Source organism: Scyliorhinus canicula, chromosome 4 (assembly GCF_902713615.1).
Source record: "Scyliorhinus canicula chromosome 4, sScyCan1.1, whole genome shotgun sequence".
Classification (NCBI taxonomy): Eukaryota; Metazoa; Chordata; class Chondrichthyes; order Carcharhiniformes; family Scyliorhinidae; genus Scyliorhinus; species Scyliorhinus canicula.
Window position 1 is genome coordinate 234,674,317 of NC_052149.1, and position 17,834 is coordinate 234,692,150.

Below are 17,834 nucleotides of genomic sequence, written 5' to 3' on the forward strand. Positions count from 1 at the left end.
CATGGTAGCACAAGTGGATAGCACTGTGGCTTCAGGGAATTTTGTGGCACTGGGTCACTGTCTGTGCAGAGTCTGCACGTTCTCCCTGTGTCTGCGTGGGTTTGCTCCCGGTGCTCCATTTTCCTCCCGCAGTCCAAAGACGTGCAGGTTAGGTGGATTAGCCATGGTAAATTGCCCTTAGTGACCAAAAAAGGTTAGGAGGGGTTTATTGGGTTACGGGGATAGGGTGGAAATGAGGGCTTAAGTGGGTCGGTGCAGACTCGATGGGCTGAACGGCCTCCTTCTGCATTGTATGTTCTATGTTCAAATGCATTCTGGTGTAGATGTAGTACATCGACAGGTTGCCCATTATGCACTTCACTTTTTACATCTTCGAAGTGCTCTAGCAAATTCTGATAAATGTTAACTGGGTTCAATGTTTGGGTTCACAATGACATGTTAAACTAACTGGTCTATAATCTCGTACATTCTGCCCCCTCATATTTTGAATTAGCGTTTTTCCAATTCCATGGAACATTGCCCGCATCCAGGGAATGTTGAATTATTATAACCAATTGATCCACTATCTCCGCTGCCAATTCCTTTAAGACATTATGATGTTGGCAATCAGGCACTAGGACTTGTCTGCCTTGAATCCCAATAGTTAATTTAGTACCTTTACCCTACTGAAGGGTAGTGCAGGTCCACAGATCTTTAAAAGTGGCAGAACAGGTGGAAACGGTGGTAAATAAAGCATATGGCATGCTTGCCTACATCGGATGGGGCATCGGGTATAAAGGTTCGCAAATTACGGTACAGAAAGTTGGTTAGGCCACGATTGGAATACTGTGTCCAATTCTGGTCACCACACTACTAGAAGGACGTAGAGGCTTTGGAGAGAGTGCAGAAAAGGTTTAGCAGGATGTTGCATGGGATGGAGTATATTTGCTATGAGGCGAGGCTGAATAAACTGGAATTATTCTCCCAAGGAATACGGAGGCAGAGGGGCGAACTGATAGACGTTGATAAAATAATGAGGGGATAGATAGGGTGAACAGTTGGAGGCTGTTTCCCAGGGCGCAAATGACAAATGTTTGAATGTCCGCTCTGACTCTGGCTTAGCACTCTTTGAATCTCGACTCTGACTCTCGGCTCCTGTTTTTTTTTTTAAATCACTGCGCTCACTCTCCCCTCCAGCTCTTCTGAATTCTCCTCTTTGACTCTGAGCTCCCCCTCTTCTGGAATCCAGCGGACTAATGCCATTATTGTATTGGACATTCATTTATTTATTTTAGCGCATCCTCAGAGGACGCGCCTATTAATGAAGTGCACAGTGGAGACGTCTGGCTTAATCGTTTCATATAAAATAATATTTCCCCAACAGCACACATAAATCGTTTTAGCATATTCAGCAATAAAATCATATTATTATGTCAAAGGTAGAAAAGATATAGCATATCACAGCGACGATTACTTTGAGATGGGTTGAATGTGGCAAAGCAATCAACATTTTTACCGAACCGATGGTAATTCGTCACTGTTCTTGGCGTTGTGAACATGATGAAGATGAATAGAACCGAATGAATGTAGATTTTAGGTTCAGTCTCTCTTCAAGGATGCTATGAAATTCGCAGCTACTAATTTCATTTTGTAAAAACAGAAGGACTTTTAATAATAATAATCTTTATTGTCACAAGTAGGCTTACATTAACACTGCAATTAAGGTTCTCTGTCAAGCCCCTAATCGCCACATTCTGGCGCCTGTTCGGGTACAGAGTGAAAATTCAAAATGTCCAATTGACCTAACAGCACGTCTTTCAGAACTTGTGGGAGGAAACCGTAACACGCTGAGGAAACCCACGCAGACACGGGGAGAACGTACAAACTCTGCACAGACATTGACCCAATCCGGGAATCGAACCTGGGGCCCTGGCGCTGTGAAGCATCAATGCTAGCCACTGTACTACCGTGCGTTATTTGACGTTTATCGAGAATAAGATGTTCACCTGCGTGGAAACACGCCAATCTAGCAGTCGAACACAGTATTACCTAGCTTCCTGACGTTATAATCTACTAATTTATTTCACATTTTCATTTGCTGCATTTGTTCAACTTGTACAATAAAATTCAATGTTTTTGATCGCAATTTCCTGCAACATAGTTGTCCGTAAAGTCTACACATCAATCACCATTTTGGGCGGCACGGTGGCTCAGTAGCAGTTAGCACTGCTGCTTCACTGCGCCGAGTATCCGGGTTTGAGGCCGTGTGTAGTTTGCATTCTCCCCGTATCTGCGTGGGTCTTACCCCCACAATCCAAAGATCTGCAGCATAGGTGGATTGGCCACGATTAATTGCTCCTTAATTGGGGAAAATAATAATTGCATACACGTTAATCATCAGCTTAAATGAAATTCAAAAATACTCGTCGAAAACTATATGCACTGGATTTGTTGCCGGGTTTGTTTTGAAGAGTTTTTCATTGAAACGCACAGATTCCATTAAATCTGGCCAATTTTTTCCGACCTGACACTGACGTTGCACAATGGTGGTGAATTTGCTCACCACTGACAGCTTACTTCTGCGGACTAAATAGTGGTTTCTCCAGGATGGTTGTAGGGGCATTGATGTCGGAGGTTACACATACGTCGACCTTTGCGGCAACAGCACGGCGAGGCATCCCTGACAAATGCTGCTATGTAAGACGGCGCCAGTAATCCCATCATTATAAAACATGAGACTGAAATTAAATTTATATGTTAAAAATTGTTTATGCGGAGCTCGCTTTAGACTTCCCTCGTCGAGCAATACATGCATGCAGTGTCTGTTTCTGTGGCTTGGTATTCCTGAAGCCAGATCTCTGCCGGCCTGCAATAAGCGCAGGAGGCCAGGAGATTCTCCCACTCATAATACCTGCTATAAATCTGTTGGAATTATTTTCACGTTGATGATCCTGTTTAGTTGCGTTACACACGCGTGTTCCCTGCATATCAAGATTCGGTTGGGACTCAAAACGTTGTGTTTCAGACTCAGTGGTGGGGACGGTATCCATTGCGCCACAATACTTCCGAATACAATTTAAGTTGCACACTCAGAAATATAAAAACTTTCGGAACAGTCTAGCTTTAAGAACAGTTGCTGCAGTTATTGGTTGAGTCTCGCCGTGTCGCTGTCTACCAATAAGGAACTGAGTGACGGCCAGTGATCTACCCACCTCCTGCTTCAGAGAAACAGCAGAAGAGAAGAGACAGAAGGTGCCTGCCGTTTTGTTGGACGGCCATGTTTAGAGAAGCTGCCCACACCGGATCTTTTCATTATCCCGTTCCATGTCCGCATTTAGAAATATCTTCGCTCAATTTATGTAGTGATAGAGAAAAAAATATATAAACGATCCGCCGATGTTCTGAGATTTTACGGCAAATTGCAGTCGCAGCAATGGCGAATATACTCAGGAGCGCGCCGTTGTTTATTTTACTGCTTTGTGTGGTAGACCTGGTTTCCGGACAAATTCACTACTCGATTCCCGAGGAACTGGAACGTGGGGCCTTTGTAGGGAATATCGCTGAGGATTTAGCGCTCAAAATCTGGGAATTGCCGGCTCGGAAATTTCGGTTGGCATCTGATGACAGGCAACAATACATAGAGGTACATCAAGAAAATGGGATTTTATTTGTTAATGAAAGAATCGACCGTGAGCTGATCTGTCGACAAAGCGCTCCGTGTTCCCTTTCGTTTCAAGTGGCACTCGATAATCCTCTGGAAATCCATCATGTCACAGTGGAAATAATTGATGTAAATGACAATTCACCTAGTTTTTCGAAGGACGTATTCTCTCTGCAGATCGGTGAGTTAACTGCGCCAGGGGCGCGCTTCCCTGTCGAGCGCGCGCACGATCCTGACGTGGGTTCAAATACAATCAGCAATTACCAAATCAGCCCAAACGAGCACTTCGGAATTAAAGTACAGACAAGAACAGATGGCAGTAGAACTGCTGAGCTGTTATTGGAGAAGCCGTTGGATCGTGAACAGCAGTCCAGCTTTCATATTGTACTGACGGCCAGTGACGGAGGGGTTCCTCACAGATCTGGCACAGCACAGATTCATGTTATAGTAGTGGATGGCAATGATAACGCACCCATATTCGATCAGGAAATCTATAGAGCGACATTACCAGAAAACTCCCCTCAAGATACCTTAGTGACAATTATCAATGCTGTTGATTTAGATCAAGGCGTGAATGCTGAGTTGACCTATTCTTTCACGAGCCATGTGCCCGAAAGAATTGGCGAGCTGTTCAAATTGGACCCGAGAACTGGAGAGATCAGAGTTCGGGCAGTATTGGACTTTGAGGAGTCAGATGTTTATGAGCTTGATGTACGAGCCGTGGACAACGCTCCACCTGTTATGACTGGGCATGCCAAGGTTTTGATCAATCTAATTGATGTGAATGATAATGTCCCTGAGATAGAGGTGGGATCATTGTCAAGCAGCGTCCCTGAAGATGCTGTGCCAGGCTCGGTAATTGCTGCAATCAGGGTCACAGATTTAGATTCTGGAGAAAATGGTCAGGTCAAGTGCGAAGTGTCCGGAGATGTTCCATTTAAACTTCAAAGGTTTTTGACGAATAACTATAAATTGGTAACGCGAGGCCCTCTGGATCGCGAAACTGCCGAACTCTACAATATTTCTATTTCAGCCTGGGATGGAGGTGCCCCCCCTCTTTTTACAAGCAGAACTATTTTGGTTTCCGTTGCCGATATCAACGACAACGCACCTCGCTTCGCAGAATCCTCATATAAGGTATATCTGTTGGAGAACAATACTCCTGGAGGATCTTTATTTATTGTTACCGCTTTGGATTCAGATTTAGATCAGAATGGGGAAATCATCTATTCAATTTTGGAGAATCAGATTGACGAGGGTCCGGCGTCAGCCTACGTCACAATTAACTCTAAAAATGGGAATCTTTACGCGATTCGTTCCTTTGACTATGAAAAACTGAAGTATTTCCATGTCAAAGTTCAAGCTCAGGATGTTGGATCTCCCCCGCTAAGCAGCACCACCATCGTGAATGTTATTATCTTGGACCAAAATGACAATGCTCCGGTTATCGTTTCACCTTTAACATTGAACAGTTCAGCATCAGTAGAGGTTGTGCCTCGGTCAGTTTATCCAGGTTACTTGATCACCAAGTTAATCGCAACTGATGCCGATTCCGGACAGAACGCACGGCTATGCTACCAACTGTTGGGGGCTACTGATCCCAGTCTGTTCACAGTGGGGTCTTTGACTGGAGAAGTAAGAGCAACTGGACGATTCAGAGAGGAAAACCTCATTGTGGAACGATTAATCCTTAGCGTGAAGGACAGTGGACAGCCAAGCCTCTCCACCACAGTCACAGTCTCATTTTCAATCGTCCCCAATATTACTGTAACATCTTCTGAACGAAGTAACGCCCCAATCCTGTCCGAACATTTCTCCGATTTAAATCGTTATTTGATCATAATTTTGGGGTCCACTTCATTTCTTTTTCTCGTCACCATAATTTTTCTGATCGTCTTGAAGTTTACCCAAAATAGAAACATTGCAGAAAATTACACATCTACAGCTTGTTCTTACAGGCGAAGCAATTCGAATACCGGTTTTAATCAGACACCTGCACCAAAACAAACTTTAAATTACAGCGTTCCTGCTCAAACAGAAGGTTTTGGTTATACTGTCTGTTTGTCACCAGAGTCTTCAAAAAGTGATTTTCTATTTCTAAAACCATGTCATCCGACTTTGCCATTCAGTGAAGTGAATGTCCGGGATACGAAAGCGATGAATTAATTTACAAGAAAGTTTGATGCAGGCAGGGAATTCACTTTAAGGACGAGTTACATGCGCTCTGTTAACAGATTCGTTATTGTATATATTACTAAATGCTTTCAGTCCTATTAGAAGGCACGGTGGCCCTTTGTGTAACTGCTCTTCCTATTTTGGTATAATGTCTGATACTGATTATCTTCATATATGCTAATTTTCTGACAGCCCTTAGAGGCACACGCTGTATTAACCTGAGCATGAAATCTGGCTCTTATTTTTTCAGTTCTCTCCCCGTTGATTGTTTCATCACACGTATATGGAGCTGTATATTATAACAAGGCATGCTTGTTTCCTTTGGCGAAAGCGTCCGGTGCTAGAGTAAACCGATTTAAAGTGATTGGCAAAAGAACCAGAGGAAACATGAGGAAACAAATACATTTTACGCTTCTGGTGGTTGTGATCCAGAATGCACTGCCAGAGAGTGCAGTGGGTGCTCATTCAACCCCTATTTTCCAAAGCGGCTTGGGTATTGAACTGACGAGAAATAGTTGAAGCCCCATATGGAAAAGACAGGGGGATTTCGAACGAGCTGACTTTTGCCAAAAACAATAGCGCTTCATGGAACTAAGACTTAGGAATTACACGCCAACGTGTATTAAACCCTTTGGGTTTAATGTACCCAGTAGTGGCAATCTAGCGCTTTTGTGTAAACATCCCTCTGTTAAAATATTACATCTATCCACAAATAAAATGTCGTAATTTAGTAGAATTTGTGGATGGAAGATTTTGTTCTGTCTTTACTGCACGTACTGAGTTGTTGGCGATGTCATCTATTCCACATTGAATTAGGTACTGGTGAAGCGCAAACGGCTTTCTTAAATGCATTGATATATCGGATTATGTAGATAATGTAATGTTGGATATTCCCATTCCTAAAGTTGTGACGTTTCCTGTCACAACATGTGACACGCACGTGACGGTCTGCGTTGTTGTGAATATGCAAGGCAGCACGGTGGCACATCAGCTCGCATTGTTGCCTCACAACGCCAGGGATCCGTGTTCCATTCCGACTTGCACCTTCTCTCGCCGTGGCCCTACGGTTTCCTCCCACAGTTCAACGACGTATAGGTTAGTTGATTGGGGATTCTCAATTGTCCTTTTTTGTCTAAATGTTAGACGGGGTTACGGAGATCGGGCCGAGGTTAGGGTCCTCTTTTGGAGGGTCAAAACGCTTCTGAGCTTTTATTGTGAGCCATTTTCCTCCTCAGTATTCCTAGGAGCCAAAATAAAGAATGAAACAAAATAAGTACAATTGAAATACTGCATAGCTGACAGTAATATGATTATGATTGTCAAAAGAATTGTCCATTTATGACCCAATTCATGTTTCATCTTGCCGACCGCACACACAGCTTGGAATTCTGCAGGTCACATGACCTAGTGAGCTTTTCAATTCTCGAGTCTTTGCAGGCTCAATGATTAACTGCTGAGGGGTTATCACAATTGTTCAATAATTTGTACAGTTCGAATTATCAAGCAAACGTTGCGCCCAGGCATTCATTTTTGTGCGGAAATATTAAGGAACAAGTTTAAAAATCATTATTCAGATAAAAGTAAATTATGGGATACTTCAGGGTCATTGGGTGAAATTCTGTTTTGGGAGACTACATTCTCCTGTCGCAGGAGATTTCAGGCTGATGTGCGCTCCCACCAATTCGTGCATGGCGAGGAATACAAGGAATTCCCGAGGGAATTCCGTTATTGGGCCGCGATTCCCCGATAGGGAAGTGGAGCGGCCGGCCAGCCCCCCTCCCCCACCCCTTCAAGTCCCACCCCGCGCATCGTGAAGCAGCCTCCCCCACGCGGATTATCTGGATGTTCACCATTTCCCCCAAATACGGGGGTGACGCTACCCATCCCCTCAAGGACTCCCTAAATAAGGAGAACCCACCCAGGAACCCCAAAATAGGGAGTCCCCACAACGGGACCCTCCAACTGCCGCCCTCACCAGAGACCCATAACTGAAGGGCCCCTAGGAACATTCTAAATAGGGAGATTCCCACCTGGGCCCCTAAATTCAGACACCCCCACAGGGATCCACTGACAAAGGGTACCCCACCAGAAACCCCCTAACTACAGAGAACCCAGGGACCCCCTAACTAAAGTGAGCACCTACAGGGGCCCTCTTAATAGGGAGCCCCCCCCCCCCAAATTGTCCCCAGAAATATGGAGACAGCCCACCGGAACCCCCGAGCTAATGGGAGCCCAGAGGAACCCCCTAACTGAAGTGACCCCTAACAGGGAACACGAAATAAAATGACCCAACAGGAACCCCCTAACTTAAGGGGCCCCAAAGGGACCCCTATCGAGAGAGACCCCGATATACCCCCCCCCCCCAACCACAGAAACGTGACCCCTATCTGAAAGGTAGGGAGCAGCCCAGACAGAGGAAGTGAAATTCACTCACCTAGAAGGACCACGTCTGTATTCCTGGAAAGGGAACAGGTGTCAGTTCCGTTTCAACCCTTCAGGTCAATTAGCTGCAAACAATTCTGTAACCACAATGTTTACAAACATCACCTTCATCAACGAGAGTTAAGTGCATTCCAATCACGCCTCTTCACACTTGTGTGCTTTTGAAGTGCTGAGCTGGGAATTGCCAGCACTTAACTCTCTCTGATATGGTTAATGTTTGAAAACGATGTGGTTCGGGCACAACCGTGAAGGAAAAGGAATAGAACATTGCTGAGAGCCCGGCAGTGTGAAAGTTGTCAATCACATCCTAGTAATCACAAAGAAATGAATGAATGGCTTGCAGTTACGTTTACACACATCTGACTGGTTTTCCCTTTCCATGAATTGACAGATATTGCGTCCTGTGACTGAGCCAGCAAGTCCTTCTCCAGGTCACTGTTTTCATTGCCTTTGTCTGGTCTTCTCTCTATCTTCCACACATGTGTCTCTGTTCGTGTGAGCGTCCTGACAGAGATCTATTTTCTGAGGCTTCCTGTCAGGGGTCCCTTTTCCGGAAGCCTTCCTGACTGTCATGGGATGTCACTTTAGGAAATGTTTAGCTGCTCAATTGGCTGCAGTGGTGTCAGAGTGTAGCTGGAGCTCAGCTCTGCTCTGCTTTTTAGTTTCACTTCGAGGAAAAGCTTGTGTATGTCTGTGTATTTTTAGTTTCCTTTTGTTTAGGAGACACTCCAATCACAGCTGGATGTGTATGAATCTCTTCAAGCTTATGAATGTCCATTCGCTGATTGCAACGTGGTAACTGTTCTCAATAGTAAAGTTAAACCTGATGTCTGTCTGTACAAAGGTTTCAGTTGTCTTATGGATGTTAAAAGGAAAGTTAAAGTATTACTTAGAATGAGGAGTTCTTTGGTGGGGTGGGGGGGGGGGTTGAATTGATGGGTGCTAAGATGTTCACCGTATGTTTTAAAAAGGAGAACTGAGTTCACAGAATAAACATTGTTTTGCTTTAAAAGTTACTTTTACATTTCTGTTGCACCACAACTGTAGAGTGGGCCGTGTGCTTCGCACACCACAATCTAGTAAAAGGCGTGGGTCAGGTCAACTCCATGATCCACTTTGGTGTTCTCTTCATGACCCATAAACAATTGGCGGGCTCGAGGAGGATAAAAATCTATCTATTGGATTGGCTTAGTGATCTTAAAGACAGTGAGGGGTGAGCATATTGTGGTTGCTTGTCAGGTGTGGTACTTCAGTTTAAGTAGTGAGTGTGTTGTGGAAAGTAGCTCTTTCAGGGGCTCTGAAGATTTTAGGGGTGGAGACGGTCACACGCAGTGTCTTATGGACAGAGACTAAAAACAGGCCTTCAGAGTTGGGAAAGACATTGCAGTTAACATTACCAGACAAAATGCGAAAATTTTGCCAGTGGAGATAAAGTTTTAGTATTTTTACCAATGGTAAGTGAACCTTTAAACGCAAGGTTTTGTGGGCCTTATCAGATTGAAAGGAAATTAAGTGAGGTGAATTATGTGGTAAGAACGCCAGATAGAAGGAAAACTCACCAAGTGTGTCGTGTGAATATGCTTAAAAGGAACTTTGAAAGTGAAGGACAGAAAAAGGAGGAGGTTTTAATGATTCTCACTCAAAGTGACTAACCAAAGCCAGACGACTGTGAATTTGACATACCTCAAATTAAATTGGAAAACGAGGGTGTTCTTAAAAATTGGGATAAAGTGCTGAGTTACTTTCCGGAGGAAACACGTACGGACCTGAAAGATTTATTGATGTCACATGGGCAAGTTTGTGGAGATAAGGTGGGAAGCACTAATATGGCTTTTCATGATGTAGAGGTGGGAAATGCTGTTCCAATCAAACAACATCCATATCGACTTAACCCTTTACAATTGACACAGGTTAAAAAAGAGATTGAAAGTATGCTTAAAAATGGCATAATTGGAGTGGGTTGCAGCCATAGTGCTGGTACCAAAACCGGATGATACCTAACGGTTCTGTGTGGCCTATAGAAAGGTTAATGCAGTTACAAGAACGGACTCTTTCCTATCCCACGTTTGGAGGATTGCATTGAGAAAGTGGGACAATCATGTTTTTTTTCCAAATTTAAATTCCGCAAATGTTACTAGAAAGTACGTTTATCCGTCAGGGAAAAGGAGATTTCAGCTTTTGTGATTCCAGACAGTATATTCCAATTCAATGTTATGCCATTTGGCAAGAAAAACGCCCCAGCCACATTTCAATGGTTAACTAACAAAGTTGTTTCAGGATTACCCAATTGTGCAGTATACATCGACGATCTGGTAATTTTTAGCCAGGCATGGACAGAACATTTTAAGCATTTGACGGAGTTATTGGATCGACTTCAGGGGGTGGGTTTGGTGATAAACCTAGCCAAAAGTGAATTTGGAAAATCCCAAGTCACTTTCCTTGCCCATTAATCGGATTGGATAGAATGGTGTCAAAGGATGTGAAAACAACAGTTATTGCGGAGTTTCCAGTACCCTCGACACGAAGGGAAATATATTGATTTCTTGTCATGAGTGGATTTGATCGAACATTTGTGCCAATTTTTTGTAGCGTGGTTGCTCCACTGACGGGCTTGCTCAAGAAGCGAAACAAATTCCAGTGGACAGCGGAGTTTCAGCAGGCAGTTGACTGCCTGAAAGCTGTGATAACCAATGCTCCTGCGTTGGAGAATTAGAAGGGACTTTGTGATCAGATAGAACTAAAGTATATGACTTCAAAGACATATGCTGAGGCGTAGAGAACTGGGTGGGTCGTGCAGAGACCTTCTTGTTCAAAGAGACTGTCAATCGAGGATTCCAGTTGGAGGAAGAAGAACTAAAATGGGCGATGTTATTATACCTGTTTGCGTGTGTTGTTTTTTTAAACAAAAAAGTATATTTACTGTCTGCATTTCTTAAAGGAAAGTGAAAAGTTGAAAAATGGAACCATCTTGAAGTTGATGGTTTATTTTTCTTCTTGGGGGAAGGTGTCATGGGAATGTTACTTTAAGAAATGTTTAGATGTTAAAGTGGCTGCAGTGCTGTCAGAGTGTGGGTGGAGCTGAGATCTGTCTCTGCTTTTTAGTTCCCTTTCAGGAAAAGCTTGGGTGTGCCTATGTTTTTTAGTTACGTTTTCGATTTGGAGACGCTGCAATCACAGCAGGATGTGTGTGAATCTCTGCAAGCTCACAAATGTCCATTTGGTGATTTCAACCTGGTAATTGTTTTCAGTAGTGAAGTTAAACCTGATGTCTGTCTGTACAAAGGGTTCTTTTGTCGAAGGGGATGTTAAAAGGAAAGTTTAAGTATTACGTAGAATGTTGTATTCTTGGGGGGGGGGGGGTGTAGTTGAATTGATGGGTGCTAAGATATTCACTGAATGTTTTCAAATGGTTAACTGAGTTCATAGAATAAACATTGTTTTGCTTTAAAAATTGCTTTTATATATCTGCTGCACCACACCTGTAGAGTTGGTCGTGTGCTCCCAATACCACAATCTAGTAAAGTTCGTGGGTCAGGTGAACTGCATGATACACTTTGGTGTTCTCTAAACCCTGGCTCATAACCCTGACACGTATGGCCAAATTACCTACTAGCACGTCTTTTGGGCCATTTGGGAGGAAACCAAAGCACCACGAGGAAACCTAACAGACATGGAGAAAATGTACAGACTCTGCACAGTTAGTGATCCAAGCCGGGAATCGAATCTGGGGCCCTTGCGCGGTGAAGCCATAATGCTAACCACTATGCCCCTGTGCTTCCCTGAACTAAAGGACATTAATGAACCAGATTGTGTTTACGAAAATCGACACTGGTTTCATGGTCATCAGTAGACTTTTAAGTGCAGACATTGTACTGTGGTTAAAATTGAAGCCATTCCCCAGAGCGTTTTCCTGTGCTTCTGCATTACAGATCCAACGATAACCACTGCGTCACCTCCTCCCCTGACATGCTGCAGCTTCATATTAGCATTGCACTCCCCACACACAATCATCCCAGCCAACAGGTTGGCAGCAACAAAAATGAAATGAAATGAAAATCGCTTATTGTCACAAGTAGCCTTCACACTAAGTTACTGCGAAAAGCCCCTCGTCGCCACATTCCGGCGCCTCTTCGGGGACGCTGTTACGGGAATGGCAACAGAGCTTCAGATCATGGACACTGTGGAGGAGAGGCGAACATTCTGTTCCCCGTGTGGAAAGGAGGCTGCCGCCAGCCGCGATACACCGGGACTTGGAGCAGATGGTAGAGACCGTGAGAGCCGTGGGCCCCACCAGCAGGGCCGGACAGCAGTTCAGGAAAAGGCTCTGTGTCCGACACAGGGCGGCCAGAGTAATTATGCAGGACTGTGCTCCTGGCACCAACTCCCGTCACACACGTACGGAACACCCCTCCAATCCAGAGGAGGACTGATCCCGATCAGTCGGCGGTTTGTGTGCTATCAATCCTGCACCCAATACCCGAACACAAACTGCCCTCCATGGCCGGGTGCAGTGCTCACTACTAGCTGCTAAACCCCTGTGTTGCATCCTTCTGACAGCCTAACACTGCGTTTTCAATCTTCTGTAACCGAGGAGGAGGCAGTGCATAACAGAAGTGAGAGAGGAAAGACAGGAGGAAGACCACGAGGCCTGTGGCCCATCACCATTGCGGAGCAGTGGCACTGCAACTAATCGGTGGGCCAGTAGAAAGGACAGTAGCTGAGGTGGAGGTTAGCATTGGGCAACCAAGTGAGCCCTTGCTGAGTTGCGGTGACCCATGAGCACGAGTAGCATTGCACCTCACTACTACCACACCACACACTCACCACTCCACAACATCCCATCACCACCCCATCTCCACTCCACCACCCCCACACCACCGGCTCACCAACTCCAGACCACACCCTCACCAGCCCACCTTCCCTACACCACCCAAAACCCCCACACTCCACACCCACACCAGCCCCGCACCACCCCTCACCACCCATTTCCGAATACCACCCGTCACCACAACACATGATCCAATAATGCATTCTGGCTTGTGTCTTGTAGGATCATCTGGCAATGGGCCGGGCCGTTCTGTTTTTTTAGCCCCCGCCCCCGACTTCCTACCCACACGGATTCAGGCAAGGCATTGGCAAAGGACATTGGCACGAACCACCAAATGCCAGCCTGAGATCGCCCAGCATACCAGTCCGGAGAAGACACTGACTTCCTGTCAGATCCGTCACCATCACAGCGACACTCACCCTCACCGTGCCTCGGTGGGCAAGCAGTGCAGAGGCTCGTGGCACACTATTTGGTGTGCAACACACACGTGCAGCAGTACATCAGGTGGATGTAGGAATCACCGAGCGGGTGGATGGTCGGAGAGCGGTTCGACCCCAGGGACTAGGTGCCGTTCAGATTGGTCTCGGGCTTCCTATCGATAATGGATTTGAAAACACAGAGCCCGGAGTTTGATGAGAGAATGTCAGTAAATCCAGTGCCTGCAGTTTGCAGGGGGCCACAACCATCAGGGGGAAGAGGCGGTGCCAACCATGCCGCCCAGCGCAAAACTGCATTGTGGCATCTGCAGCGGAGGCCTTGGGGTGCGAAGATATCGGCCATGCTTCTGGCTGTCGAAGGCTGGGGGTACTCAGTGCGGCCAGGGGCCGAGGCACAGGACAGAGCTGCCATGTCACAGGCAGTTATGTACCAAGGCCACCTAAGCATTGCAATGTCGCTGCAGAGTTTGGCCCAGTCAGAACGGTTATGGCTCAGGGCGTCAATGTCGTTGCTTTGCCACTGGCTGACCTGAACCAGTCCCTAGTGCTCCATGGCCACGAGCAAACACACCCTGGTCGAGACTAGAGTGGGACTCTAGGACGAGCAGCGCAAGTTAGAGGGAAAGCACCAGGAGTTTGTTGCACACGCACGCCCTTCCAAGGAGCAGATTGCAGGCCATTCGGCACCTGTGGGAGGAGGAGGTGTTGATGTCCGTGCTGGTGACTCCCGCTGGGGAGGGGCTGAGGCACTGCACTGCATCGCACCCCCTTTCCCCTGCTTTCCTCACGCATCTGATGGGCAGTGGGAAGAAGAGGGTGTCACCACGCCCCCTGGGACAACGAAGCGGTAGGCCCAGTTGCACCAGAGGACAGCGGCCAAAGTGGACCCATGTCACAGGACAGAAATCGCGCTAGGTCACCTCGACGCCTGATATACAGCATAGAGATCGACCTAAATATATCGTTCGGGCACGTAAGGCCAGAATGGTAGACACCAGTTAAGTTGGCACAGGTGCAGACACAGTGGGCAGGATTCTCCGATGCCCGACACTGAAATCGCGTTCGGCAACGGGGCGAAGAATCCTCGATGATGCCAAAATTAGGAGTGGCGCAGCTTTAGCAATGCTCCACCCCATGAAAATTGGCATACTCAACGAATACGCCGCATGCTATATGCACGGCCTTAGCCCATTGCCTGAGGCCCGCCCCACGATGCTCCATCCTCGACCGGCCGAGTTCCCGATGGCGTGGGACACGTGTGGACTCATCCATCATTAACTCAGAGTGGCGGCTGCAGACTCACTCCAGCGCCGCCACAGTCGTGGGAGGGCCGATCCGCGGGCTTGAGGTGCGTCATTTGCGGCTGGGGGCGCTGTGGGGCGGGGGGGGGGCAAAGCACGTGAGCAGCCAAAGGGGGTACTATTTTTTAAGTGCTAGTCCGCGGGCTGAGTCTGACAAATTAAGTTCTTTACATTTCAGTCTGTTCTCAATAAATCTCGAGAGGGATCTGTAGGTATGATATTACTTATTTTTAAACAACTTGCAAGGCTGACCCGCTCTGTAGAGACTCAGAACACATACAGTCTCCTGAAGCTCCCAGTACCAAGTGAGGCCGAGGACAAAGAGATCTCCTATACATATCATTAAAAAGGCATCAATTTTCACATACAAGATTCCCATAGGTAATCCTATACACATCCTGACCTGGCCATATATCCTGATTGGCTCACTTTGCATTCCTCAACCCAGGGCCTCTTGTTACCCAGCATTCTTTTCACCATCCTCTGCACGAGGCTCCCCTCCCCCTTCCTGGCCATGCTTCGCTCAATTCCTTTGTTCATTGCCTGCTTTGCTGAATGCCTTTGTTCATTGCCTACTAACTCACTACCATCAGACCGGCTCTATCCTCTACATTATTCGAACTAATTATCCCATTTTGTATCCAGCTCTATCCTCTACATTATTCTAACTAATTATCCCATTTTATATCACATTCGTTTGCTCAATTCCTCATTACCTCCTTTTATCATTTCATGATAACCTATCGGTCCAATCCGTAGCTACGCTCTGACGACCGTCCTGCCCCTCATCTAAGATAATTCTTCGCTGCATTACCAATTCTTGTTGCAGCACCCCACCATCTGCTGCACCCCCGTGGGTCCTAACAGCCAAGATTCTAGGGGTGTCTATCTGTTCCAGTGCACCCTGCATTTTACCCATCATGCATTTAAGGATGGCCAGGCCCACAAAGATGCAGCCGAGTGCCACTGCTAATTACATGGCCATATTTATCAACCAGTCCTTCCAACCTCCGAATCCCCAGTTACCCCAAGAGCCACCTGCATACCATCCAGATGGTCCCGTTTGCAATCCATAGATTTAGTGATGTTAGCGGTTAGGTCTTGAACTCCCATGATACACTTGCCCTGCACTGTGGTGCATACCCCACCCTCACGAGCCAGAAAATAGTAAAGAACATACCGGTTCTGCAAGGCAAACAACTGCAGTTGAGACAATTCCTTGGTTATTGCCCCGAGGGCTCCCAAGGCTTCGTTTCCCAGGATGGTAAGGCCAAAAATAAAATCATTCTTATCGCTGACCGCCAAGGAACCCCCCACACCTCCCAGTGTCAAGATGCTCAGAATTCCCCATCCGGCTGAGCGGCCCCGGTTGGGCGCCAGAACCTGAGGTTTTTCCCAGAATTCGGCTGAGACTGCCCGGCGTGCCACCTGATTGTGCAGTATCCATGCAGAGGGGCAGGGGACTGTGGTGGGGACTAGGGTCCCGATAGCGGTTCGGCGAGGAAATGAGGGTGACAAAAGATTGGTTGCTGCGCCATTAAAAAGAAAGTAATATCCTTGCTCCGCATACAGGCTAGCATCACAATCAGTATATCGGTTGAGTAGGGATCCCCAGTAGCCCAGTTTATCCAGCTTTGGAATGCGCATTCGGGCCTCCTCGCAATGGGGAAAGCCCTGGTCCCAACAGTGATATGAGAGACATTCGCTCAGCCACAAAGGAGCTGAAGGCCGGCGTTCAATGGAACGCAGGTGGTGTTGTAACAAACGAATTGGCCGGACGTCTGAGTGACGTGACTCCTCCTGTCCGTACAAGTGGGGAACAGACATGTTATATTCATTTCCACCTCTACCAGCAAATAGCCGCATCCTTCCCTGCTGAAACAATTCTCGTATGACCGGGAGTCTCCATTGGGAGTGAAGTGGCTAGGTATATACGCCCTCTACCATTGAAGCAGGTGGCTCGGAACGCTGACAATGAACCACCATTTGGGGAGTGCCCCAAAGCGGTGAAACAGAAAAGAACTGAGACACCAATGCGGGGTTCAGGTAGCAGAAAACCCGTCCCTGGCCATACATGCGGTGGTAGATCTGGTAGAAGAGATTCATGCTGCCCAGGGTTCCCTCATTCTGGGTCCTAAGTGAAGTAAATATATCTCCTGATAACCTACGTTCTAGTTGTACCCCACTTCTCACACGCTCCGTCCTGTTTCTAGTCCTCCTCTCTCTCCCACAACTTCTTCCTACACTTTCCGCACGGTCTGACTTTACCTTTATGGCACCAATCTTAGCACATCCAAAATCAAATTTACATGTACTCCAAAAACAAGGCAATGTCCATGCAATGTTCCCTTCCCGTCTTTGGGACCGGTACAATTGCTTCATGAGTCCTGCATTGTCCATTAACCTGATGACCTTCCATGAGTCAATACCATGTCCTCATATATGGGGGCAGCGGAGAATGTCACCTCTGCATAAGTTAAATGTCCTTGTAGCTTGTTTGGGGTTACATATCTAGATGATGTTTGCCTTTTCCGTTTCCGCCGCCGATGTCACTCCAAGTGAGGCAAGGCTGAAGATTGAATAGGCGGCCCATCATGCTCCACACCTGTAAAACAGCACTTATTTTCTCGTGACTGTGGCTGTAATCTTGACTGGTCATTCAGTCCCAGTTAACGGCCGATATTTGTCCTCCAACTACCTGTTCTGTCCGGTTCTGTCATAGGCCAGTAAACGTGGTGCAGTGAATGATCAACGTCCAACGTCCACTGGCGTGTGATAGAAATATAGCACTGTTGTCTCATCCTCCATGATTGAACCGTTACCCCTTCGTCTCAGCACTCTAGTTGTAGCTGGAAGATACACAGTAAATCTCGGGCCAAGAAGTTACAGTCCAATCCAGTAGTCACCACAAACTGATGATCTGTAGACTTATTCTCATAAGTGACTGACACAGGTTCAGAAATAGGATACTCACACACCTGGCATTGGAACCCCGACAAATGCTGAGTATG

General features: G+C 46.5%; 1 protein-coding gene across 1 annotated transcript; it reads left to right on the top strand.

The window, feature by feature from the left end:
* The first annotated feature begins 3,197 nt into the window (after positions 1-3,197).
* On the top strand, positions 3,198-7,318 carry LOC119965484 (protocadherin-10-like). The gene has a single exon (XM_038796302.1). The coding sequence runs from the start codon at positions 3,413-3,415 to the stop codon at positions 5,804-5,806; it is 2,394 nt and encodes a 797-aa protein (XP_038652230.1). The 5' UTR covers positions 3,198-3,412; the 3' UTR covers positions 5,807-7,318.
* Positions 7,319-17,834: the final 10,516 nt, after the last annotated feature.

What these genes read in the sequence shown, in the direction of transcription:
- LOC119965484 (XM_038796302.1), top strand. Translation starts at nt 3,413, where the DNA reads ATGGCGAATATACTCAGGAGCGCGCCGTTGTTTATTTTACTGCTTTGT.